The sequence below is a fragment of the Lissotriton helveticus genome, chromosome 2_1 (genome assembly GCF_964261635.1).
Source record: "Lissotriton helveticus chromosome 2_1, aLisHel1.1, whole genome shotgun sequence".
Taxonomy (NCBI): Eukaryota; Metazoa; Chordata; class Amphibia; order Caudata; family Salamandridae; genus Lissotriton; species Lissotriton helveticus.
Window position 1 is genome coordinate 1,248,239,700 of NC_136059.1, and position 20,603 is coordinate 1,248,260,302.

The following is a 20,603-nucleotide window of genomic DNA, read 5'->3' on the forward strand; positions in this document are numbered from 1 at the left end:
GTGGTCTGTTATTTCCGTCTCCTTTATGTGTTACCAATGTGATGGAGTATGTGACCTGTTGACTGGTCTGTTGCATTTCTTTGAGATTCCTGTGATTGTTGCATTTCTTTGAGATTCCTGTGATAGCTTTGTGCTATGCCTTTGGTATGTCTTCGATAGGAGGCATAGTACTGAGAACTGGGAGCTGATGTTCCTTCGTGTAACTTTGGGCAGCAAAATATAGCAGTGTCAGTGTCAACAACATTGGGCCCAAATACCTCAATGAGAGAGGATCCTTCCACGTACCCAAGAGGGACCTCCGCTCCGCCGAACTTGCCCTGGTAGAGGTCCCATGCATCTGCAGGAAAAGAACGGGGGTAAGACCTTTTTCGTACATCGCGGCCAAGACCTGGAACGATCTACCTGTGAACATCAGACGTGCCCCGACCCTGCACACGTTCAGAAAGGACATCAATACCTGGCTCTTCGACTGATCCAGAGGTGCTCCCCCTTTGCCCCCAGCACCTTGAGACCCTCACTGGTGAGTAGCGCGCTTTACAAACCCCTGATTGATTGATTGGTTCAGTGGGCCCCGGTGCCACCACACGTGCTGCACCAATGGTAGCTAAGCCCCTGGCTAGGTTTAGGACAGTCCGTTTTCATTCAAGTACATCGCTCATGTGATGTGTGATCTTGTTTTTTCCCCAGGCTGGTGGCAGAGGGGCATTGTGCTTCTAGCCCCACGTTACATTCCCTTCCCCGGCCGTGACAAACTCGGTCATGCGCTGCTCTCGCCATGCGAGTGCCTTTTGTAATCGGTACGATTCCAGGAGTATACTTGAAGCCCACCCCTCTATCCATTGGCGTACGTTATCATTTATGTTAAAAGATTGCGCGTGATTGGAAAGCAGGCTTCTCGGTTACCTCCTTGTCCACTTTTAGGACGTCAGTGTGGACAGACCGACGCCATCTTTGTTTCTGGCACAGCGCACCCGGCCATGCACTTGTAAAGTCAGCCCTTGCTTCCTCTCCACGCCCACCCCGTGCCTCTCTGATTCTCCTACACAGTCCCTCGCTCTGGCCTGGCACAGAGCACACTGTCATGCACTCGTGAAGTCGGCCCTCCCAGGACCGGCAACCCCAGCACTACGGCACCAGGACGCCCAGCAGCGAGCCTGCCTTGACGGGCACATGGCAGCCCGTTGAGGCCAACCTGCTCCTCGCTGTGGAGGGAGGGTGGGGGTCTGTGTGGGTCTCTGCGTGTGAAGCGCCATGCTGCCCTTCCTGTGCCCGCCGCTGTGCTTGCAGCCATACAAAGTTTGCAAGCCGGACAACTGTTTCACCCTTCCTCTCCACGCCCACCCAGTGCCTCTCTGATCCTCCTACACAGTCCCTGGCTCTGGCCTGGCACAGCGCACACTGCCATGCGCTCGTGAAGTCCGCATTCCCGGGACCGGCACCAGGACGCCCAGCAGCGAGCCCGCCGTCATGGGCACATGGCAGCCCGGTGAGGCCAACCTGCTCTTCAGGATGTCCCAGCAGGTAAGGGGGGGCTGCGTTGCTCGCCGCAGACGGAGGGTGGGGGTCTGTGTGGGTCTCTGCGCATGCAGCACCACGCTGCCCTGCCTGTGCCCGCCGCTGTGCATGCAGCCAGACAACGTTTGCAAGCCAGCCATCTGTTTCACCCTTCCTCTCCACGCCCACCCCATGCATCTCAGATCCTCCTACACAGTCCCTCGCCTGGCCACTCTAAAGCTTTTCTTGCTTCCTGTCCGTCCGCCCTCATTCCCTACAAACATTTTAATTTCTTCTCCTGACCTCACAATCCTCGACCTGCCCATCGCCCCGTCCACTCGCTGTTCTCTCCCACCTGTTTACTCTCAGCATATCCTCTGCCCCAACCCTCTCTACTGTCCTGTGCGCGCTCGATCTGCCCCCCAGCGCTGCCCACGTCGCCATCCCTAAACTATCAACCGGCTCGAACACTTTCCCCCTCTTACACGCAAAGATGCCCATATCAAATGTCTACGTTCGCTCTGAGCGGGAGGAGTTGGGAAGTGTCTGCTGCCGCCGGTATTATTGATCACAACAAGACACATTGATTAATTAGGTATTTTATAATTTACAGAACGCTCTTCATTTTTTCACAAATGTGCGTTATGTTAAAAAAATGTCTCCGTCCCCACCAGTGTTATTATGAAACTAGATGACATTTGTAAGGCTTCCCTTCCTCGTGGCGCGCTAGTTGTTGGCAGAGTGGTTTAATTAGCTCGACTCCCCTGGGGTCGGCCAAGATGTTGGAACCCTCTCTGAACATTAGATAAACTGCTGAAGTCAAGAACTTCAAACATCTAGCATTAACCACGAAAGCTTGCGATAGAAAACAAACACAAGCGTAATCATTCGCAACAGTCATTTTTATGTGAAGTAATTATAAAAATAATCTACAGACATGCTTCTGGTTATTAATGAAAATGATAGTCGGCAAAGTATTACAATACGCCTTCACAAACCAGACAGAGAACTGTCATTAATGAAAAGCCCAGAGGGACGGAGTGACAGAATTCACCCTTTGAAATCCAGCAATACGAAACTAGCATTAAAAATGCAATAGGTCTCGCTTTTCATTAAGTTAAAGCCATTTGCTTTGCTATACAATACCATTAGCAAAGCAAATGGCTTTAACTTAATCAAAGGCGAGACCTATTGCATTTGTAATGCTTGATTATCCTACTGCTACTTACACACAGACGACTGGCACCTGCCAGTGATTTGAGTCCTACGCTGCAATGGAGTTTGTCGAAACCCCAAAAATGAGCACAGATAATTTGTTAAAGTACACCATGCTGTGTGCATTGTGTGTGTCTATGAGAGTGCTGCAATTTTACTTTATTTTGCTTGAGTAGGAATTTCCATGAATGGGTGCAATTCCCGTCCCATTATTTTAAGTGCATTTATTTATCCTAGAGGGAGACGCCTTTCTGGGAGTTTGAAGCCAAATCAATGTTCATGTATGTTCCCAGACCCTATCCACATTTCAATTTAGCACCATCCCTAGAACAATTTATCATGGTTTCTAGCTAGCAAATCCATTATCTATTCCAACTCTTTAAGTAGGGCATCAGACCTGTTAAGAGACATATACCAAGGTCATGTCAGTGGCTGTGGAGAATGTTAGGTTAGGGAGGCATATCTTTATGTGTATCTAAATGACTTGCTACTCCACTGATGAGAATGATGCCCCAGACCTACCACTGACTCAAAAGCTCTTCAGTATACCAAAATACAGAATGAATCAGTGGCCATTACCTTTTTAGGTCTTTGAGTAACATTATGAATTCCCTTCTTGAGGTGTTGAATCACAAGGCATGATTTGTTTACAAAAAAAGTACCAAAAACAGCAGCAAATGGGTTTTCAAGGGTATCTTTTGCCACATTACCTTTTGAATTTCATTATTAGCGTAACTAGTAACAGACATGTGCTTCCTCAAAATGAGTTATGCACCATTGCCACTCAAATATCTGTCAAAGAAACTCCCCAGGTGGGAGGTGGGCACATTCAATGGGCATTGCATTTTACACAAAAGTGAGTTCTTTAATGATCGCAGAATAAATAGTCATTGTACAAGATTAGTTGCAATGTATTTTCGTAGCTATCCTTGTCTAACGAAAGACAGCAGTTGTTTTGTCTCTTTTCATTTAGTTTGTATAGGGCATTAGTTTTTACTGTTCATAGTACTTATCAGCACTAAGGTCCTTAATAATGCAACTTTTCTCAAATTCACTCAAGGAGGATCTTGAGCTAGACCGCACCTCGCTACCACGACCAATGAGTGGCCGTAGTTTCCCTCGCAGTCTGGATGACTCTGAAGAGGATGATGACGAGGACAGTGGGCACAGTTCCCGAAGAAGAGGTAGCAGCTCCAGTGGGGTTTCTTATGAAGAATTCCAAGTGTAAGTTCACTAATATTGTTGAGGTTTGAAATTTATGAATTGTGTATCGCCTGCCAATCAGTGGACTAACCCCATCCGTCGTCTTCTTTCTAGGGATATATATATATAACTCTGAAGTCCCCCCACACGTTTTCATGTGAGCCTTAATTGACCTGTCTCTCTTCAGAGAAGTTAGTGACTGTACCAAGACCAGTTGTCAGCTGTGACCCAAGGCCCTTGAGCGACTGGGAGTGAAGGAGGAGACTGTTTGAAGCAAATTGTGGTCTTTTGAAGATCCATAGAGCTCAGCAAGCTAGTTAAATAGATACTATTTGAGCACTGATAAATACTGCAAGCACCATAGTAGTTGGCTTAAAGGGGGCAATTTTGGATGTTGAAGATGTTAGTCTTCTCGTATCCTGGGAATCAGTAGAGGCCGTCATGAGACGTGGAAAAGGAAGGGGTGAAAATTGAATGTAAGACTATGCTATCAGCTCATTCTGTGATCTAAAGTGCTTTTATCCCATGTCTTCTTATGATGGTATCCGGGCTGACAACTGTAACTTCCCGCACAATGTAACTAAGTGATATAAACAAGGGGGTGAATGCCAAAGGCGTCCTCCAGGACTACTGCAGTAGGTGCAAGAGTAGCCAATAAGAACATTTCAAACCACCTCGCAAAAGCTACCTCCGCACCACAGTACTGACAAAAAAAGTGAACTCGTTTGAGGTAATGGGTATATTAGCAACCCCCAAAGGGCACAAACATTAGCATGGTAAAAAAACAGAATATAGAATAGGAACTGATGGCCCTTCAAATCAGCATTTATTCATTCTGTCGAGAAATGAGAGAAGAATGAGGGAGTTCTTTGAGGCAAGCATGTGTGGATTGGCTCATGTCTGGACAACTGATAAGGGGGGAAAGGTAATCCAGTGCCTGTTGAGTGCTTTAGAATTACTCTGGACTTTTCAGGAATCTACGTTTGGTTTAATTGAGAGACATGCCCACAGGGTCTCATGTGAGTAGATATCAAACACTAGTAGATAATGACTAGAGGGTCACAACCGGAGACTTCAAGGCGCACAGGTGGCTCCAGCCCGTGCAACCCACCCCCAAATTAATTAATAATGAAACAAAAAATGATGAAGTCTAATTATTCGGAAAGAACCTTTTGAATCCAAAAGCAAAACCATGAAAGATGTCTGCAGCAGACATATAGAGATAACCTAAGAAATAAAAGGCAGAATTGCTCTTTTCGTATATTAGTGGAGCCCACTGAAAAATGTATGGTGTTCTTAATATTGTGCATCTCCTTAGGAGTCTTAGAGCACCTTTCTTGATTTTAAGTTAAGAAGTAAGTTGCTCTAATGCACACAAGTGAGAAACCACAGCATGTACATGCGATCAAGGACAGTCCACATGATATACATTTGGGGTAAGGTACAGGTTTTGAGATAATCTATTGTTTTATACGAGTGAAATTAAATATTAACAAAACCTACATAGAGGAAACAAATGGGAGCGCATTGTCATCGAGATAATGAAGCTATATGTGGTGTAAGTTCTCAAAATAGCAAAATAGTGTAGGGCACGCGCAGTCCATTACTCTCTATCTGAGCAGGAGACTAGGCCAGATCGTGCCGTTTCCGACTGCAAAAATGCTTTTGATACAGAATCACAATTTGATTTAGAGATTCGCTATTTGGAAGGGGCATGTCTAGGGCTTTTCTTCCAAATACTAAATTGCAGTGCTATTTATGAATGTTTTGCGACCAAGTTATGGTTGCAAAAGATTAATTTTTTTATTGACTACTAAAAGTTAGTGGTAACCATTCGCAAATGGGAAGGTGTCCCCACAGGACGCATTCCCTTTTGAGAATGTAAAAATATACATTTTTAAGAGCAGGCAGTGGTCCCATGGACCATTGCCTACTTTTAAAAAATGAAGCTTTAAAGTTTCATTGTTTCCTTTTTAAACACATCCTGTTTTTATTAAAAAAACAATCACAGACATGGTGTGTGCTGACTACTGCAGCCTACCGCCCCTGTGATGGCTATCATTCCCAATGGATCGCAAATTGCGACCTACCTCATTAATATTCATGAGGTAGGTCGATTTGTAACCCATTCGAAATTGCTATTGTAAACATTTACGTTTTCTTACATTAAGAGTTGAGATTTCCAAATTGTGATGAGCTAAGAATCGCAATTAGGAAATAGCAATTCCTAAATTTTGTACATGTGGCCCTAGGATCCTCTTGGCTTAGGGCGTCTCCTGTTTGGCAGGTGCTGGTAAACAATACACAGCCATTAAACCGCAGGTTGGCTGCACTGCAGGAGCTCAACGTAATTCATGCAGAAGTTCTATTCCGCCCTAATCATAAGGTTTTTCAGAGATCAAGCCAAGGAAACTGTTGGTCCAGTTGCCATCTACAAGGAATGAGAAAACCTGATAGCTAAGCCCAGCAAGAGGGGGATTTTGAATCAACATTGCTTACGATCTTTAAGGTAAACTATTTAGATTAATTTTAAAGTACAACTATACAAATAGACCCAATAAAAGCAAGCATATATATTGATATGTGAGTTGTTGAGTAGTAGTAGTAGTAGTAGTGAGTAGTCACTAGTTACTGACCTGTTATGTATCGGAAAACTTAGACTTAAGCAAGGCGTGGGTAGCCGAAAACTTTATCAATATAGCAGGGATCCTTGAGATCTTAAGAAGAAAAGATTTGAGAACTTAGCCACGGGTGTGCGCATGGTGACATTGTAAATCCTTGATGGTAACGGATGACAGGAAAAGCTGTGCACCTCAAGTGGGGCAACGTAAGGTGTGTCCTCGTCATGGGAGCATTTGTGGGGCGGGTGAGCCCCTCCTTTCCAGTATATAGTGTGCTGATACTGTGGATTGCATTCTTTACATACAATAGTATTGAAAACGCATTTACAATGGCAGCTGGAAAGAAAACATAGTGTATGCAAAATTGCTTTATGAAGAAACAGTTTGGCCGTAAGTCTGTATTACTCAAATTATCCATTGGTTACGATCAATATAAATGTGGCCCATTTTATGTCTAATTGATTACGGACATTGCATTAACAATGAAAATTGGAGAGTAAAAGCATTGTATGTGGAAAATTGTATTATGAAGAAACCGTTTTTGTATGCTAGGAACAGGCCCAAATCAAGTTGGTTGAGAGCAGTATTAAGGCAAATGCGATTATGCATGATGTTGTTACAATGTTAGCAAGAACGCCCTTTTTTTGCTGTACCCAGTACACAGACTGATAGAGCGTGTAGCCCAAAACAAAGGTTACAGTTGGCTACTCATTGCTCAGACATGATAGTTGTTCATTTGTAGTGTCTAGTTCGTTCAGCCCAATATGGACAATGTCCAAGGTGTGCACCCATTTGCACTCCTGCACATTAAGTACAGAATTCAAATCACCACCCCTGATTCACAGGGTAACCTTTTCTAATTCCACCAACTTGATTGATTCGGGTTGGTGTCCTAGTGTCTGAAAGTGATCTACCAGGGGTGCCCCCACTGTGCCACATCTGATCCTACTACAGTGCTGTAATATTCGTGCCTTTTTCTTTCTGTCGTGTCTGACCTACATATATCTTCTCACATGGGCATAGGATAGCGTAAATCACCACTGTAATATTACAGTTGGTATGTTTATGTAGGTCAATCGTGTGTTTATAACAGAACTGTTTTGTTTCGATAGTCCATTTACAGGCTTTGCAATGCCCACACTTAAAATGACCAACAATCTCTGGTAGGTGCCACAATGTTTGGATAGTAGGTTGGGGAGGTACCTCGAGGAGTACTCGTACTACATCGTCTTTTACATTCTTGCCCTTTTTGAAGGAGTGCATAGGGAGGTTAGGTATCTCCAGATCGTCGGAGATGAGTTTCCAATGTCCGTTAATGATTTATTTAATCTCATTGCTGCAAGTGCTGAATGTTGTGACGCATATCATCCTGTCAAAGGTGTCCGGAGGGCATTGCTTGGGTGTCAATAGGGATTCTCTCGGGTTAAACCATGCTCTTTTACTAGCACGTTTAACCATCCTCCTGGGATAATCACGCTCCACCAGTCTGTTGATGAGGTCCTCAGATTCTCTGAAGTAATCTTCCTTGTGGGAGCAGTTCCTCCGAATCCTCAGGAACTGGCAGATACTGCCCAGGCATCTCTTCCCAAACCAATGCATGAAGGAGGGATGAAGCATTTCAAGGACCCAATCAAGTCAAGAGAATTAGCAGGGGAAACAGTAATCCCACTTTCCACTAGTGTGGCGGTACCATTACAAGCTCTCATCTGTAAATGTTTGCATTCTCCAATCTTATCTAGATACTTTTCCGAACCAATGTGAAAGTAATAGTTGTTTGAGTCAAATTAAGAAACAGCTATGCTCAGACCTCATGGGACTGAAAACATGAGCGTAAATGGATCATTTTTGCTTTTGTTGTCGAGTCGAGGAAGCTCATGCCAAACTCGAAAACGACCTCTAGTTATGCAAAATACCTTGTTTCAGAATGAAGATGACTCTTGACAAGGGGAGAGACTGCGGCAGGGAGCAGCCAAACTGAAAGGCCCGGGATCAACACATCTTAATAGGCACACTTACAGGTATTGTGGGTCTCAAACCCCAACATTTGTACAGGGTTTGCCCTGCTGGGAAGACCTCCTCTACCTAGACCTCGGTTTGTCAATCCCCACCCATGTACAAGACTGGACATTGAGCTTTATACAAACTGAACAGAACAGTTGCTGTGCTTTAAAGATAAGTACATTAACAAAGCAGATGTTTGGCTCAGTAAAGTGTGGCAGTAAAAAAATGCTATAGTCCGGCCATATTTTCTTTCCTGTCTTTACATAAGTGGGTAAAGTGCATAACCACCAAGTGGACACTCAACAGTGCTTCAGAGGAAACAGTTCCATATACTCTAAATTTCCCTACTAGAGAAACCACATTTAAATAAAGAATTTACGCAGGCTTTGTAGTTTAGCTTGAATCACCTCCACATTTCCCTACCATAATAATTCACATCACCCGTTGTCATGTTTTCCAAACTTTCTTATGAAACAGCAGGGATTCAAAATGAGTTTTGGATGCAAGCGCAGTGAGTGAGCGGGAAGCAGAGCGGGAGCCTAAAGCAGAGCCGAGCCGAGAAGCGGAGCAGAGCGAGAGCGGCGGCGGCATTTGACAGGATTGGTGAAATTGCAAAACACCGTATTACCGCAATATCGCGGCAAGGGAGCCGCGAAAAAATACTGTTCTGGTGCCGCGGGAGAGCTCTTGTACTGCGGGAGCGCTCTGGCGCCATGGAGCCTAGGCGCTCAGCAGAGCTGATTTAAAGAACAGAGCAGGGGCGTGCGCCTAGCTGATTGAGCCCCAGTGAGGTGCGTGGAACCTGAGACCATCTTTTTGGTCACGGCGCCTTCGGCAGGAGAGGTGAGTGAGTTCCGTTTGATTTCAGAGAGGTGGTGGTGCCTGTGCTTGGCTTGTGCTTGACCTGTGGTGCCGGTGCGACTACTCTAGCTGCCACCTCCTGTCCATTTTGCTTCACTTCACCTGTGCAGCTGTGGCAAGTGTCTGCGAGTATCTGCAAGGAGAAATACCGTTCTGCTCACCGTTGAGACCTCTGCCGCAGTTCTAGTCCAGGATTTCACGCTTTTTGAGAGCCTGCGAGGGCCGCAGACGTTGGCGATGGTGGATGCGTGAAGGAACTGACGAGCTGTTGAGCTAAGTTTTGTACTTACGGATTATCTCAGCCTACCACTACTCACCGCTGCCTGGGCGACTTCTACAGGGGGACATTTCACTACATTTCATACTTCAAGAGCATTCCAGCCGTTGAGGCGGAGGTGGTAGTGGGTGAGAGGCGTAAGTCTCTATCCTATGCGGGAGATGACTTCCAGAAAACTACGATCTGGGCGCGTACTTACCTCATCTCCTAGCTGTATAAGGAAATTGAGGAGATCATATAGTGGAACTAAAAATTTACAACACCTTTGTTATAAATCCCAATCAACTATTACGGGTTTCTTTCGGAAATCTCCCTTGTCTGTTCCTGCGGAGGCAACAAATGGAGAAATGGAGAAGTGTGGCTCAGGGGTTAGAGGCAGCAGACCCGGAAGCTGAGATCGGTCCTGGACCAGGGTTCAATTCCCCGCCTCGGCGGGTCTTGGGCTAAAAATCCACGGACTCGATAATTCTCGCCCCGGTGCCTCCTCGACTCACGGGTTCACACTCTGCGACTCTGGGCAATAGCTTGCTTAATCTCCACAACGGCCCCTCGCGGCGGGATGCCTGACTTTCACCTTGTGGATACCCTGCTATCTCACAGGGGAATACCAGGAAGGGTTCCCTAAGCAAGCGCCGGGAAACCCACTGCGGGTAGCTGTGCGCTATATAAGCTCAACTACATTTACATCGGGGCAAGACAGTTTGCATTCCAAGTTTGCCTCAGAAACACCGCCCCTCCCGTCTACAGGAGAAGCTCAGGGAAACCCTTATGGTTCCACGGGGAGTCTGATAATGTCCCAAGAAGGGGCCAGATAAGATCAGGCGCGGAGGATGGCTTAATTAGCTCTTTTCCGGATATATCTTCAAGGACAAACTTGGTCCCTGGCCCATGTGGTAGTCATTCAATCCAACGGTCCAAACAGTCAAAATATAGCCTATATATCCCTTCGAATCCATCAGAAATGGAGTTTCCTGCTGTTGGTATACCCGTTGTCGCGGACGTTGCTTTGCACATAGGCATGAGCTCGGATTATCCTCTTAATCAGCAGAATCAGCACTCCACTTGATTGAGCAGAAAAAATTCATCCAGTAAGACCGTGGGTGCATATGTTGCCCCTATGGAGGGGAACATCGGCAAGGGGCTCAGTGAAGAGGGTATGCTTGGGTGTGTCAGAGGAATTCGGGAGGATATTGTTGTAATGGTGGAAAAGGCTTCATTTTGTGGAAAACCCAATTTAAGGGAAGACTTTACACTCCCAGAATTTGACATTGAAGCTCAAACAAGGGGGTGGGGAGCCATCAGCGTAAACCCTGTGAAGAACGGGTATCCAATTAACAGTCCGAAGGAGAAGAACACTTGCACTGTAAACTCCCCCCTCAGGCGTCTCTCTTTGCCCCTATTATATTGTAGCACAAGTCCCCTGAATGGTAATTCTGTGGAGTCCGTCTATGATGCTCATGATGTTCATGATGTATTTTTGCCTTGTTCACAACCAAAGCTGGGTAATGAGGGATGGTGTGTTTTCGGAATACTTTGTCTGTATTGAAAGACTTTTAAGTTCTATTTTGTCTTTATTGGAGAAATCTGTTTTTAGTTCAGATCATATGTTGGAAATGATCTCTGTAATGTTGCTTGAAGTACAAAAAATAAATAAATTGGGCACCATCATTTCCCCCCCCCCCTATTATACCCGTGTGATTGGACGAACAAACTGATGTTAGTGCCCTTTTACTTGTTCCCCGTGTAGAGAAGAGAGATGCGTCTGTTCAAGCAGGTACACCTCTCCTCTCATTGTCCCCAAAGGAATCTTCCTGTAATCTTGAAAATGAAGAGTTTTATTTAAGCTCACTCTTTGAGGAAGTTGCAGCGGGCCCTCCTTTGGGATATGTCCCACTAAAACTTTATCCTTTGTTCATTAAGGGGAAAAGGGGGGCCAGAGGAGCCACTGAGGAAGCAGAGAAAATCGAGGGTTATGTTGGTCAAAAAGGTGGGGGAGGGACAGAGCGGGAGGCCCCAACTCCATCTGCCCCACAGGCCCAAATTCCGAACTCTTTGGCGAACTTGGGAACGAAAACAGGGAAGAGGGGAGGGCTTGCTACAAACTGCAAAGGGGAAAATAGAAAGAAAAAGAAACAAAAAAGGATAAGACGATTTCCTAACCGAAAAATGTCAGTTACATTTTCCACAGATCCCAGATAGCCAGAGTGTTGTTCAGACTGCAACGGAGGAGGGTGGTTCTAAACTGTTAATTGGGGAAGGTGCAGCCAGGAACCCCGTTACAGTACTTTTGTCTCCTAATGGGAGAGTAGGGGCCACTGGAGCAGTAGTGGCGCCATCAAGTCCTCCACTGCAGTCCCCTTTAGTACCTCATCCTCTTCAGCTTAGTGAGGGGGATGATCCCCTGGGGAGGAGGAAAATACTGGGCGGTGGAGACCCTATATCTCAAACATGGTCCACCACTCTGGGGGTTGGACCAGATGGTAATCTAGAGGTGGGGTCTCACACGCAGATCGAGCACAACGCGAAAGTACAGGCGGTTAATAATGGTGATAGGGTGCCTCTATGGATTCCCCAAAGAGATGCCGTAAAGAAAGCCAATATGGTGCAGACTGGCTCATCGCCCATAGTGGATTTCATCTGGTTATTTGAGACTGAATTTGATCCGATAAATAGAGGACTCCTTCTTAAACTTTTTTCTGAAATAGAGGCATTGAAGTTGTTAGAAAGCAGGGATATTCTAAATATGAATATTATTCAGCATGAGAAATGTTTCCTTCTCCAGAGTCACCTTCTGTTCTTTGTTAGTGGCCAACCTAGCCATACAGAACTGTGAGCACTTTATAAAACGAGGGTTAGATATAATTTCTGTATCAAACTCTGAGGATTATTCTACCAGGTGTAGTACAATCCTATGCTCACAAGATCTGAGGCCGGGCAATTCTGTGGTGTTGGACGCTATGGGCCCCGCCCCGACTTCGAGTTTCCCATGGGCAACGCTAAAAATATTATGGTCTCACTAAATAAAAAGGGCCGATCAATAAATTTGGTGTCTGACTTTGTAGTCGCGCTTCATTCCCTTAATAAAGAAGATGACTTAGCCCAGTGGAGTTGGGTAGCAAAAACCCTGAACACCAACTGTCCAGAGGTAGAAAGAAGTGCTCCTCTGAGGTAGCCAGGGGGGGCTACTTCTGTCCTGGAATATGGCCGGTCTGGGGCATGATGAGGAAAAATTTAATTATTTAAAATCAATAAATCCTCTGATTATATGCCTACAAGAGACTTGGGCATGCAAAGATTTTGATTGTAATGGGGTTTTTACTTTCTCTTGCTACGCTAAGCACTCTGAAAGGGAACATGCCAGTGGGGGGTCTCCATTTTGCTTAAGAACAGTATTAATTGGAATCAGAAAGTTTTTTACCATCCATAAAATCTTTGCATTTGCCTGAAGTTGGCATGTTTGGGAGAATTTGGTAGGCCCACCTTCTTCCTGGTGGCAAATCTCTATATCCCCCCAGGGAAAAATTACGACCATTTGTTGAGTTCACTCTTTTTATATATTAATGAGAGAGCCACCATGGAAGAATGCCCTCTAGTGGTATTAGTGGGAGATTTAAATGCAAACATTTCTAATTCATCGCAGGTGATATATGCTAACCCAGACAAAGAGGAAATCTGGCATATTCCCAAATCCTTTTTACCGGATAAATAAAAACGGACAAGCGGGGATTCCTTCTGCTTGATAGCATTAGAAGCGTAGACATGGTCATCCTAAATGGGAAGATGCCAGTCGACAAAGCAGCTCAATTTACCTTTCATTCTTCTCGTACACAAAGCCTTTTGGACTACGTAGCCATTTCTTATCAAATGTTTGGGGCCTGTGAAAATTTAGAGGTTGTCCCGTCAGTATGGAGCGATCACAGTGTAATAAGCTTGACTTTGGCCTTTAACCTATCTGCATTGAATCGAGGGCACTTGTGCCAATGCTCGATTGTTTTTAATAAATCTAATGGTCGTTCATTTTGGACACAAAAAAATACCGTTGAGGTAGGTGCGATAGTGAAAAAAACGTTCTCAGAACAGCATGGCAATGCTCCCGTTAATATCATGCAATTTTTTGAGGCACAAATGAGGGAGATAAAAAATGTAAGCTCAGTATCCTTTGGCCGACGTAGAGAAAATCAGGTTTCCTCTAGCCTGAAGGCCTTAAACCATGAAATTAACAATTTAGTGCGGAAGCAAGATAAACAATTTTCTACAGGTGTGCAACAGGAAATTAATTGCCTAAAGCGAGTTAGAGGCCATTATAAATTAAGAGTAAAGAGAGACGAGATGGATGCCAAATGGATAGGATTGAGAGAAGCAGCGAGAGCCAAAAATTCAAGTACTGCACCTGCTCGCAGAGTATTGTGATTCTAGACAGAGGGCACTCCCCATTCCAATTCCAGAAAGTGAGTGGGTTGACTATATTTCATTACTATATAAACTTAACAGCTTAGTGCCTTTTCAGATGCCTGTAATAGAGGAGGCTGTCGGTGTTGATTATGGTCCCCCGTCAAGGGCTGAAGTGATGGGCTATATAAAGAACGCTAAAACCTCCGGTGCACAAGGACCGGATGGTATACCGATTATGCTAATTAAATAGGATCCAGCTGCATGGGGAGCCTTCCTGGTGCCGTTGTTTAACTTTTGCTTTCAATCGATTAGTATTCCCTCCTCTTGGAAGGGGAGTATCATAGTCCCGCTGTATAAAAAGGGCTCAAAAAGGTCACCTACTAGCTTTAGACAGATCACGCTGCTGGACGCTGCGGGCAAATTATTTGCAGAAAGTATACTTCAGCATTTGCAGCAGTGGGCCCAAGACCAGAACATCTTACCGCCAGAACAGGCAGGTTTCAGAAAGAACCACGGAACGCTGTATAACATCGCGGTCGTCCAGACCATCGTGGAGAAATATGTTTTTTCAAAAAGCATGTTAGTCTATACAGCTTTTATTGATTTCTCCACGGCGTTTAATAAAGTGGATCGTCAGACGCTGTGGAGAAAGCTCTCTCATCTTGGTATGCCTTACCATCTCCTGGGCCTCATAATAGAATTACACACAGACACTTGGTGTCAAGTGATGATGGGTGGCTCGCAGGGGCTTTCCTGTAGGATAAATACACATAATGGTCTTAAGCAGGGTTGCCTGTTGGCCCCTCTTCTGTTTTCTTTTTATATTTATGACCTCCCCGAGAAATTAAACTCAGTGAAGGGGGACGCCCCTAGAATTGGTACAATGTCCATTGGCTCTCTACTATATGCAGACGACGTTGCAATTTTTGATTTAACCCCCATCGGCTTGCAGCGTCGTCTGGATGCCTTGACTAAATATGCGGAGGACCATTGTTTGAAAATTAATATTGCTAAAAGCAAAATTTTGGTCTTTTGTAAGAAAGGTTTTAGAATAAAGAAAGGGTATAAGTGGCTGTTGGGGCAGGAAGAACTTGAACTGCTTAATACGTATCTTTATTTGGGGAAGGTTTTTTCAAAAAATGGGCGTGGCTCAGAGCATATCAAATGGTGTGTTGGTAAGGCCGCCTCCCAGGCTGGAGCTCTAAATAGGTTTTATAAGATCTGTGGGAGACGTCATTTTAATCATGTTCTGTCAATATTCAAGGTTAAAATCCCACCGACATTAACGTATGCTGCAGAAGTTTTGGATATCAATTACTGGCTCTCTTTTGATAAGGCTGAAGGCTGTTTTTTCCGTCAAATTTGTCATTTGAATTCTTTGGCTGCCCCATATGTTCTTCGCTTGGAATTCCATTTAGTTTCTTCTTATATTTCTTCTTTGGCAGCGGTCCTGAGGTGGGGAACTCCTTTTTTTGGGGAGATGAGGGCACCATAAGGGCCGGCTTGAAGTTGGAAATTTTTGCAAAATTAAAAGATAAATCAGCCTTTTTTAGATCATTCGCCGATGCTAACCATTCATTTGGGCTTAATTTAAATTGTGATTTACCCATGCCAAAGCCTATATTGAATTCATTTCTAAAGAAGTCAGTAAGCATGACTAGTACAGCAAGAGATATAGCTTTAAGTCACCTTAAAACCCGCAATGAGGTGATCTGTGCGAGTGCGACGGGGAGTAGACCCCAGCCCTATCTTTAATGGAATGTCCCACACGGAATCAGAAGGCTAATACTACTTTTAAGAACTAACCTGTTGCCCCTGAGGGAAGTAACAGGCATTTGGGAACAAACTCCTAGAGAGGAGAGAATTTGTGAACTGTGCTGTTCACAAATACAGGATCTCAATCATGTGCTATTTGTGTGTCCAGAACTTCTAGGAGCAAGGTGAATGTTTTTGAGACCCTTATTTATCAAATTTAATATTCATTCTGCTCAGGAGGCCCGATCTTTTGTGTTGTCCCCTCCAAATGAAATGATTTGCCATAGAATATTTCAATTTTTTAAAACATTCCTGGCTATTTATTAGAATTTCTTTTTTTAGTTTAGTTGGTATGTGTATAGTTATGCTGACTGTTTAAGGTAGAATTCTGTATTTGTTATAAAGCATGTTTCTTTTATTGTATTGGTGTGTTTTTGTGGACCTCCGTAGGAGTTCCGTAACAAATAAACTAATTGAATTGAGTTTTGGATGTCATTAAAAACAGGCATTTGCAATGCAATAGGTCTCGCATTTACACGAGTTTAAGCTATTGGCATTGTAAATGACAATGCATTTTATTTATGTTTTAAAAACTAAAACAAAAATAAAAGGCATTGTCATTTGAAATGTCAGTAGCTCAAACGCGTAAATGTGAGACCTATTGCATTGCAAATGCTTGTTTAGGTAAAAGTGCCTGCCTTTCACTACACCAGAACCAAGCCTCGTGTGACGTGCCTGCTCTAGTCCCACCTGTGCCCCTCACGCAGAAGAAAACAGCAAATTAATTAAATAACCAAGCGAGGCTGCTAAAGTGAGCCGACCGCGCTGCAAATTAATTAAATAAACAAGTGCGCTCGCAAAAGTTAAAGCGGACCACGCTGAAAATAAAAATAAACAAAATAGTGCTGTTAGCCATGATAAAGCAGACTGTGTAGCATGACCAGTAAAAGGTCCAGTCCTTATAGGCGGTAACAAATGGAGACAAGGCGGCGGTACCAAGGAGGAACTAAAAAGCCTATTTACCAATCAGAAGCCAGCATTTAAGAAGGACAATGACACCAAGCCAATGACAAATATGGGTGGAAAGTGGACGAGGCTTTCCACAGCATACCCTGCTACAGCATTCGAAAAAATGGAGCACACAGCCATCACAATTCCAAGCCGAAACGTAGTCTAAACAGAAACAGCTATAGTAAGTGCAGTGTATTGTGTGTGTTTGTGGATGCAGCAGGCTTTCTATGAAGTATCTTCCAAATTAACACATTCATGATTAGGCCTGCAATGTTGAAGATCATAACTATAAACACTTTTAGCAAGACAAATGCTCAGTAGGAGAAAAATCAGGTAGATTTACGTAAACGTGGAGTACGAATCATGAAACTGAATAAAACAAATTTGAGGAGAGACGTAATGTGGTGACAGTAAGATTGGTAATGGGAAATATGACACCCAAATAAGAGACCAACTGGAAACCTGACCTGCATAATAGTCGTGAGGGAAAATTCCTCACAGCTGGGATATTCAAGAAGACCATTTAATTACTGAGAAAATAAAAACACTGGGAGCCAAAATCTTAATTCCATGCCGACAGAAGACACTCAAAAAGAAGGTTCCAATAAAAAGAGGCTGTTCCCTCTGCGCACCGTGGATTTTATTTATTTATGTAGCAGTCGTATAGGGCACTCATGCACTAACAATAGCAATAGGGTGTTCTAAATAGTAACAGTTAGTTCAATAGATCTTAACCATAAATTGATACTTGTGGCGAGGCCTTAGACACAGGTGTGTTTTGGGACCAGATAAGCTTATGTAAAATAAACAGCTCGCTTACCTGGGCTGCAATCATGGTGTCATAGGTGGGATTGTCGGTGACCTCTTTGTCGGTCAACTCCTATTTCAACATCTTCCTTCATAGTCACCAGAAAAAACATTTCAGGAAGCTGCTTTCTGTATGGGGAGTCTTGTTCATAGTCCTCTCCTGAAAGATGCAACACAAACATTTATTTTGAAGCATGTCTTTGTGTTTTTTACCTTGCAGTCTCGTCAGACGGGTGGATCGCATGGAGCACTCTATTGGAAGTATCGTCTCCAAAATAGATGCTGTGATTGTAAAATTGGAAGCAATGGAGAGGGCCAAGCTGAAAAGGAGAGATGTCCTGGGCAGACTGCTTGATGGGGTGACCGAGGTGAGAGTCTCAGTTTATCTAGTGGAAATGCAGATCTTTACACCCAAATCTGTTTATCTGCTTCACAGACTCCTTAAAACAGCTTCATGAGGTGACCACAACAACGGTATGGAGCGCGTCAGCATGAGAAAAAAATGTCCAGCTGTTAGACAGCTGCAAACTGTGCATACATTTTCAGTTAATCAGTTGACTTTTACACTCCCTTTCAGCTTAGCATTCGGTTCCCTGTATTCCATGTGACTTGGCACTCAACATACTCTTCCAGTGACCTATCTCCCATCACTGACTTTTGCTGAAGGGCAGGTACTTGCTCTACAAATGTAAAATACCTTACCATTTGTCCATTTTTAGATGAAGGTCTGTGCCTGAGTAACACAGTATGTTGGCCATAAGCTGCTAACTGACAGAAATGTCTATTATAGTTATTATGAATTTAATTTTCACTTTTTTTTGTCTTTAAACTGTATAAACTTCCAGTGATATTCTCCTTGGCAGGCAAAAGCCGCACACAGGTTGCGTGCTCTCTGTGGGAATATTGGGAATTACTTGTACTTTTCTACTCGCGTGTTTGTTACATTTGTTTTACCACATGTGCGCAAACAATTTACCATTTAATTGCCTAGCTGGGCGTGAATAAAACAAGAATATTTTAAACTTGCCGACATCAGACGTGGCACTATGTAAAAAAATAAATAAACTGGTGAAAAATATGACTGGTTATGATGCAGCACCTTTTAGCCAGTGTTGTAAAATATTTTTGTATGTACTTACTTCGTAGTGATGCTTTTTTAGTAGCCATTAACAGCCAAGCACTCCAGAGTCCTATTTAATACCTTGAGCCAAACATCGCTTTTTAGTAAAGTGCATTTAGCATGGCTGGCTGATGGAATCGGTGCAGAAAAAACAGTAAAACAAAAAAAGATATATCGTGCTGTGTTTTATGCTTGTTATTTCTCTATCCCGAAGGCACACATCCTTCTACTAATGCACTGCAAAGATGTTTGTACAGAATAACCTGGCAAAAATATAGGTGCAGCGAGTAACAAAGACCCAGCAAAGCGTTCTGCAGTTGCACAGCACAAAATGATTTCTAACTCTTTTGACTGGTTTAAAAACGAAATCGAATGTGCATGGGAACAATGTCTTCTCCAGAAACTACAGGCTACAAACCAAGTTCTGACTGCAGAAAACTGTGTCAGTTTCTGACCTGCTCCAGGTATCTTTGGTGTTTAGGCTTTTGGCATTACTCCAAGTCCTGGGATGAGTGGGCCCTCATGTACTCATAGGCGATCCAAAATCGCACAGCTGTACATCACAAACCACAGAAAGCAGTCGCAGGCCTCGAGTAAGTCCTGCTGGGTCAAAGGTCCAGACCCATCTCTGCTCCCAAGTCTATTTCTCCATAAGAAGTCTTCTTTGTTGTCGAAGTCTTCCAGTATGTCTAAGTTCATGCAGAAACATAAGCTGGCGAAGCGGGATTAGACCCCCATCCCTCCGCTCTATATCTGCTAATTCCACAGCTGATCTTAATATGTCCCAAGTTGCCTGTACAGTTGGCAGCGCAGCAGGTCAAGGCCTTGCTGCATATCTTTGGCACTCTTTCAGTTTCCTCTGATGTACCTTCCGGCACCAGGAAATGCAGTTGGATTATCACCGGTGGAGCCATCCTCTGTGTGGTTTGAATCCTTTGAATCCACAGCGAGTTCATCACTGACTCCGGTGCAGACTTCCATACGTGTTGCAAAACCCACGTTGGTCCCTCCTGGTTTACTGAGCGTTTATGCACGATTAGTCGCTGTCTGTCTAACACCGGTGCTGACACAGGAGGAGAATCAAATAACACTATCACTTCGTCACCTGTCTAAGGTTGTGCTACAAATCTACTATGCGCCCCAAGCCCCCACACTACCGGAGTCTGCCCCCATACCTCCACTACCGCAGAGACACCCTCAACAGCTCCATTGTCTTTTAATTCCAACTCTAACCAGAGCTAGTTGCCTATTGGAGTTTAAGATGGTGGGGATGGGGATGATTTACCCTGCCCTTTCATTTCAATATAATGACAAACTTTACATGGACTTAGAGGAGGGCAACAGGCTTGATAATTCCCCTAATAAAGGGCTGAAATCACCTTTTGCGCCTCTAACGAAGGAGAGTGCCCCATTTGCTGTGGTAATACAACGAGCGACTGAGGTCCTAGACCTTCAACTGCCTTATGGTGAACTCAAGACAAATGTCTACAAGGACGTTTTGCAACCTGGGCCAGCCTTATCGGAGCCCATGCTTCTGTTCAATGCAGCCCATACTTTGTCTTATTATCAGATATATCCTGCCAATAAGCTAAAGTGGAACATTTCCTAAATATCTATACGCACTGTCTCTGGTTTAATGTGTCTTGCAAATAACCTAAGAGTCCACAATGTTCTTGTAATGTTAGTCCCTTACTGTTCTACCAGATCTACACCTTTGGCATTGTGGGGCTATTTCCCTGATAATCATCAGTGTTGAAATAATGCCTAGACTCTTCCTCCTAATCACAAAACTACCCGTTCTTTAGGGGATGAACCACTGCTGAAGTGTTACATGAAGTCACATCAT

At 44.1% G+C, this 20,603-nt stretch overlaps 1 protein-coding gene across 1 annotated transcript in view; it reads left to right on the plus strand.

Annotated features, from left to right (window-relative positions):
- PKD2 (polycystin 2, transient receptor potential cation channel) overlaps positions 1 to 20,603 on the plus strand; it is a 239,049-nt gene that overhangs the window by 210,033 nt on the left and 8,413 nt on the right. The window contains exons 13-14 of the mRNA XM_078676197.1: positions 3,770 to 3,933; positions 17,858 to 18,005. Coding sequence (XP_078532323.1) covers positions 3,770 to 3,933; positions 17,858 to 18,005 — 312 coding nt within the window. The remainder of the gene's footprint in view (positions 1 to 3,769; positions 3,934 to 17,857; positions 18,006 to 20,603) is intronic.